This window comes from Oncorhynchus mykiss, chromosome 3 (assembly GCF_013265735.2).
Source record: "Oncorhynchus mykiss isolate Arlee chromosome 3, USDA_OmykA_1.1, whole genome shotgun sequence".
NCBI lineage: Eukaryota > Metazoa > Chordata > Actinopteri > Salmoniformes > Salmonidae > Oncorhynchus > Oncorhynchus mykiss.
The window spans coordinates 81,952,552-81,959,792 of NC_048567.1; the positions used below are offsets into that span (position 1 = coordinate 81,952,552).

The 7,241-nt window shown below is 44.0% G+C and overlaps 1 protein-coding gene across 1 annotated transcript in view; it reads left to right on the forward strand.

The window, feature by feature from the left end:
• The first annotated feature begins 1,974 nt into the window (after positions 1–1,974).
• The window catches only part of LOC110509417 (indian hedgehog B protein), a 9,275-nt gene continuing 4,008 nt past the window's right edge, over positions 1,975–7,241 (forward strand). Inside the window, exons 1-2 of the mRNA XM_036975327.1 lie at positions 1,975–2,922; positions 4,669–4,930. Of these exons, the coding sequence (XP_036831222.1) occupies positions 2,623–2,922; positions 4,669–4,930 (562 nt within the window). The 5' untranslated portion in view covers positions 1,975–2,622. The remainder of the gene's footprint in view (positions 2,923–4,668; positions 4,931–7,241) is intronic.

Below are 7,241 nucleotides of genomic sequence, written 5' to 3' on the forward strand. Positions count from 1 at the left end.
GTCACATCTGGCTGTGAAAAGGGAGTCCCGTAGGGTGGTGCACAATTGGCCCAGTGTCGTCCGGGTTTGGGTCCTGGGTGGGTAGGGCTGTCATTGTAAATCAGAATTTGCATTGAGCCGATCAGAGTTGTTGTGAGAGCAGTTTACTTGACAGTGACAAGCGGAAGGAAGCACTCTGGTATCACACATACTTTGTCCTGATAAGTTGGAATGTGCTGTAGCCTATAGTGAACAACAGCCCTGCATACTGCTAACAGAGTTTTCTATCCAGTGTTGAAATACACTGAGTGTACAAAACATTAAGAACACCTTGAGTTGCACTCCTCAGAACAGCCTCATTTCGTCAGGGCATGGACTCTACAAGGTGTTGAAAGCGTTCCACAGAGCTGCTGGTCCATGTTGACTCCAATGCTTCCCACAGTTGTGTCAAGTTGGCTGGATGTCCTTTGGGTGGTGGACCATTCTTGATATACACAGGGAAACTGTTGAGTGTGAAAAACCCAGCATCGTTGCAGTTCTTGACACAGTCCGGTGCGCCTGACACCTACTTCCAAACCCCGTTCAAATTCACTTAAATATTTTGTCTTGCCCGTTCACCCTCTGAATGGCACACGTACACAATCCATGTCCCAATTGTCTGGAGTCTTAAAATATTTCTTTAACCCATCTCCTCCTTCATCTACACTGATTGAAGTGGATTTAACCTGTCTCCTCCCCTTTCATCTACACTGATTGAAGTGGATTTAACAAGTGACATCAATAAGGGATCATAGCTTTCACCTGGATTCACCTGGTCAGTCTGTGTGGAAAGAGCAGGTGTTCCTAATGTTTTGTCCACTCATGTCAGTGTCTGTTGACCCAAGTCATGTCAGTGTCTGTTGACCCAAGTCATGTCAGTGTCTGTTGACCCAAGTCATGTCAGTGTCTGTTGACCCAAGTCATGTCAGTGTCTGTTGACCCAAGTCATGTCAGTGTCTGTTGACCCAAGTCATGTCAGTGTTTGTTAACCCAACTCATGTTACACATTCAAGTGTACAGAATATCTTGGCTACTGTATAACTAGTATTTTCTGAATTATTACAAATTACTAGGCTAGCAGACCATCTTGACTAGTTTACTAATCACCCATGCAATTAGTTGTCCTGGCCGTGGTTGCCATGCTTACGGTGTGACACGGTACAGCCCAAGGCTGTGTGCATTGTAATGCAGTGGCAACCCAGACAGGAGCTGATGAAGAGAAGTCAGGATAAATTCCAGGCTAGAGGCTCTGTCTATCTCTTAGTGCAATACATTCGACTGGAGCACTCTGGTCTAAAGTAGTGCACTACATAGGCAATAGGGTGCCATAGGGCCCTGGTATAAAGTAGTGCACTACATAGGCAATAGGGTGCCATAGGGCCCTGGTCTAAAGTAGTGCACTACATAGGCAATAGGGTGCCATAGGGCCCTGGTCTAAAGTAGTGCACTATGTATATAGGGAATAGGGTGCCATAGGGCCCTGGTCTAAAGTAGTGCACTATGTCGGCAATAGGGTGCCATAGGGCTCTGGTCTAAAGTAGTGCACTATGTAGGCAATAGGGTGGCATGGCTCTGGTCTAAAGTAGTGCACTATGTATATAGGGAATAGGGTGCCATAGGGCTCTGGTCTAAAGTAGTGCACTATGTATATAGGCAATAGGGTGCCATAGGGCTCTGGTCTAAAGTAGTGCACTATGTAGGCAATAGGTTGCTATTTGGGGGAGAGATTGTAAGTATGCATACACTGAAACTGCTAACTCCTCCACACTATGAATTGTCCTCTTTCCAGTCTTAGAGTGATGCATGTTAGCGCCTGACGGGCATACTGAGGTGACAGGCTAAGGGGCAGAACCTGTGGTGGTGCCGCGGGTGTAGGGGACGGGGCAGTGGCACTGGAAACCACACTACAGTGACCCGATGGGCGGAGTGGCAGAGCAGGATAGAAGGGCAGGACTGGCAGGGTGCGGTCTCGAGTGGCAACTGATCACTTGGTTCGCTCAAATTCCCAATTTCAATTGGAAAAGCAAAGCGGAAGTATGCGCCACCGAGAAGAAACCTTTTGGAGTCCGGGACAAACGGACGAGAAGAACAAATGCCAGAACCAGTAGTGTTCCTCCTCGTTTGACATTGACAGTTCCTCAGTGGCAAAACCACCGCACCAAGAAGACAATCTGCGACCACAGGTCACAACAGAAGATCGACTTTGAACCTATTTGTTTAAATAAACATACTTTACAACTCCATGCCCATATCTATCTACTGGAAGAAAGACGTTACAGTTACGCCGCGGCGTTTGGACAACACCGGACGCGGACGACAGAGACATTGAACTTTTACCCCGCTAAAACGCATTCGGCTGAAATTGTTGTATTTTTGGGGGGGCTTTTATGGACAGTTGCTGTGCACAAGTATGATGTCGTGGATTAGACCGATACAATATTAAAGATTCGGTCCTCTACCCCCCCCCCCCCCCCCCCTCCCATCCCTTACCCCGTGGGGGGAACAAGACGTATCCAAAGGGAGAGGGTAGCTTGAGACACCACGGCGACCTGTGCCACCTTACCACTCCGCGTCGGAGCGCCCGGCCCGGCCGGTCTGGGTGGGATGCGTCGCTCCGTGCTTGTGGGCCTCTTCATGGGGTGCACCCTGCTGCTCGCACCTGTAACGGAGGGCTGTGGACCGGGGAGGGGATATGGCAAGAGACGTCCGCCGAAGAAGCTCACACCCCTCTCTTATAAGCAGTTCAGCCCAAACGTTGCCGAGAAAACACTGGGCGCCAGTGGCAGACATGAAGGCAAAATAACGAGAAATTCAGAACGGTTCAAAGAGCTCACTCCCAACTATAACCCTGATATTATATTTAAAGATGAGGAGAATACGGCTGCCGATCGACTTATGACCCAGGTGAGGAGCAGGAATGGGGTTTTAAAACGTCATCTGACGTGTTTTTTATCCCACTTTGACAGCGGTAGCAAGGTGACCCGATAGTCACACTAGACACGCTGTTTTATCGTTCGTTTTTAGATCTGGTTTGTACTTTGTTAAATGTTTAAAAACTTTTACTTCAAACTTTATTTTATTTTTTCCCCAGCACTTTCATCTATGTTTTGGTTCAATTGATTACTGTTGACCGTTCAAAATTAGACTAGCCTACACGTCAATTATGCAATAATAGGCTAGGCTATAACTAGTCTACCTCCTCTAAATGTAGGTTACATTGCAACACTGTAACTAACCTCATTTTAGACTAACTTGTCTCCTGTTTGAGAGCTAAATTAGACTACACATGCAAGTGGACATAAGCAAAATAAAAATGGCGCGAATTTATATGAATTGATAACCGGTATAATTTTTATTGATCATGACATGTTCACATCTATTTCAAAACGTTTGCGAATTAACCCTTCAAATGCTCTTGTTACACATTTTGAACGGAGAGTGAAATTACGCACCTACCATTACGCATGGATTGTGTTTGAATAGCTCGCCGGTTTATTTGCAGACTCGTTCAGCGAAACCTCTGATCTCTTCTAAAAAAACAAGACCATACAGAAACACAAGACATATCATGGCTATAGTTATCTGTATTTTATTGGGAGGCAAACATACAGTAGCATAGCACATCGTGTGCAAAGCGAAAACATGTTTATATCCTTTATATGTCTACGGCACTTTGACCACTTGTGACAACAGCGCCGATCAAATCAAATTGTACTTGTCACGTACACATATTTAGCAGATGTTATTGCGGGTGTAGCGAAAAACTCAATAGCCTTTATGTGTTTAGGATATATAGTCTTTGTATTTAGTTGTTTCCCTGAGAGATTTTCATTCATCGTTGTATTACATGTAATGTATATATTTCATTATACATAATTACGTTTTAATTTATATCATTTAATTTGTTCTTCCTCTACTATGTAGTGTTTTCTCAAGTCTTTTATATCGTAATTAGTTCATATTTATGCCTACATGCTTAGTCCTACCAATGCTTACAGGTTTTTGTTCTGTGTAAATGTTGATTTCTATGCTATCATTTTTCTCTGTCATAACCATCATGTCTGTTTGTTATCATCTTGTTCTTCTGTGGTTCCAGGACAACCATTGACTCTTACTCTAATATCCTATTATGTTAGTCATCCCTCTCTCTCTTCTCTCTCTCTCTCTCTCCTCTCTCTCCTCCAGCGTTGTTAGTCATCCCTTTCTCTCCTCTCTCTTCCCCAGCGTTGTTAGTCATCCCTCTCTCTCCTCTCTCTCCTCTCTCTTCCCCAGCGTTGTTAGTCATCCCTCTCTCTCCTCTCTCTTCCCCAGCGTTGTTAGTCATCCCTTTCTCTCCTCTCTCTCTCTCCTCTGTCTTCCCCAGTGTTGTTAGTCATCCCTTTCTCTCCTCTCTCTCCTCTCTCTTCCCCAGCGTTGTTAGTCATCCCTCTCTCTCCTCTCTCTCTTCCCCAGCGTTGTTAGTCATCCCTTTCTCTCCTCTCTCTCTCTCTCTCTCTCTCTCTCTGTCTTCCCCAGTGTTGTTAGTCATCCCTTTCTCTCCTCTCTCTCCTCTCTCTTCCCCAGCGTTGTTAGTGATCCCTTTCTCTCCTCTCTCTCCTCTCTCTTCCCCAGCGTTGTTAGTCATCCCTCTCTCTCCTCTCTCTCCCCCAGCGTTGTAAAGACAAGCTGAACTCCTTGGCCATCTCTGTGATGAACATGTGGCCTGGGGTGACGCTGAGAGTGACAGAGGGCTGGGACGAGGATGGGCACCACTCAGAGGACTCCCTCCATTATGAGGGAAGAGCGGTGGACATCACCACGTCTGACCGGGACAGGAACAAATATGCCATGCTGGCTCGCCTGGCCGTGGAGGCTGGCTTTGACTGGGTTTATTACGAGTCCAAGGCCCACGTGCACTGCAGTGTCAAATCAGGTAGGGTGACGGGATGACACACACAGAACACAGCCCTGTATCATAGAAGTGAGCCACCTTGCGTGGCAACATGCAGTACATGTGATTGAAGTCTCAGAGCGCTCTGGCTCGTTCAGAGATGGTTTCTGTCTGTTGGTGAGAGACTAGAATTCGGCAGGCAAAATGTAGTGGTGATGTTATAACCTTTTTGTTGATTGGGTGACCGTGGTTGAGAGGTTGTAGAGCCCACTACCACCGTTATAGCCCTTCAGTGTCAGGGGAGGACAAGGGAGGACAGGGGAGGACAGCAGTGTACACTTTTATTTATTAATTTATTAATCAAAATGTGTTTTTTGGGGCAGAAATGCCTTCTCGAACATGTGAACGTTCATGTGCCTGAATAACAAACTTATCCGTCTGTAAATACGAATAAAATTGTTAAATTAAGAGCCTAGTTGGTTTAGCCACAGAAAAAAGTTAACAACCTTTCCCCTAGCCATGATTGGCTGAGATAATGAGTGGGCTGGACATGCCGAGAGATGAGTTTTGATTGGTCTGCCATATAGCAGGAGTTTGAGCTATTTGAGCTGGTCCGTATGTTATCCTGTCTAAAGCATCACGTAGTAAAACTGCTCTCCACTTTCTGGAGGACCGAGTTTTGAAATGAGTTGAATTCGAGTATGATTGCTAAGGAGATAGAGAAAACACCTGTCTCCGGATTACATCTTCAAACTAAAGGGCAACCGTGGCATACGGAGAAGATAGTCTAGCTAGTAATATTTTCAGATGTTGGTTAGGTACAGTGCCTGCAGATTCATGCAGGGTAGTAACATCATGAGTTGGGATTATGGTTCATCGATTAGCTAGCTAGCTACATGCCTTGACAAAAGACTCCATCCACTATGCAAGTATCTATTTCAATATAATGTCACTGCGACAACTGTTGATAGATGTTTGTTTTTATTACCAGATTTAAATGTAGATGTTTTCGTCACTGGCCAATACCCCATAATGTCAAATGAAGTTCATTAAAAATGAAAAGCTGAAATGTCTTGAGTCTGTAGGCTCTACCCTACAGAGTGCTGTTGAGGCTATTTTTTAACCTTTATGTAACTTGGCAAGTCAGTTAAGTATAATTTCTCATTTTTCAATGACGGCCTACCCTGACCAAACCCTCCTCTAACCTGGACTATGCTGAGCCAATGACCCCATAAGCAAATTATGTTTTTCGAAAAGGATAAAAAATGAAAAGCTGAAATGTCCTGAGTCAATAAGTATTCAAGCCCTTTTGTTATGGCAAGCCTAAATAAGTCCAGGAGTAAAAATGTGCTTATAAAGTCACATAATAAAGTTGCATGGACTCACAATGTGCACAATAATAGTGTTGAACATCTCTGTGCCCCACACCTACAATTATCTGTAAAGTCCCTCAGTCGAGCACTGAATTTCAAACACAGATTCAACCATAAAGACCAGGGAGGTTTTCAAATGCCTCGCAAACGAGGGATCCTATTGCTTGACGGGTAAAAAAAACAATTAAAAAAAAGCAGACAATCAATATCCCTTTGAGCATGGTGAAGTTATTAATTACACTTTGGATGGTGTATCAATACATCCAGTCACTACAAAGATACAGGCATCCTTCGTAACTCAGTTGCCGGAGAGGAAGGAAACCAGTCAGGGATTTCCCCATGAGGCCAAAGGTGACTTTAAAACAGTTACAGAGTTTAATGGCTGTTATAGGAGAAAACTGAGGATGGATCAACAACATTGTAGTTACTCCACAAAACTAACCTAATTGACAGAGTGAAAAGAAGTAGAGCATAAAAAATATCCCAAAACATGCATCCTGTTTGCAACCTGCATGTTTGGCAAAGCAATTAACTTTTTGTCCTGAATACAAAGTCTTATGTGTGGGACAAATTCAATACAAAACATTACTGAGTACCACTCTTCATATTTTCAAGCATAGTGGGACTGCATCATGTTATCTGTAATCGCTGCCAAAGGGGATTCTAACATGTATTGACTCAAGGGATTGAATACTTATCTAATCAAGATAAGTCTGCAAAGTATTGACTCAGTGGTGTAAATACTTATGGAAATTAGATTTGTTTTACATTTCTAAAATTACTAAATATGTTTTCATTTCACTTTGTCATTATGGGATATTGTGTGTAGATGGGTGAGAGAAAAACACATATTTAATCCATTTTGAATTCAGGCTGTAACACAACAAAATGGGGAATAAGTCAAGGGGTCTGAATACTTTCTGAAAGCTCTGTATGCCGACAGAGGTTCAGGAGTCTTAAGGCTTGGGGGGTAGAAGCTG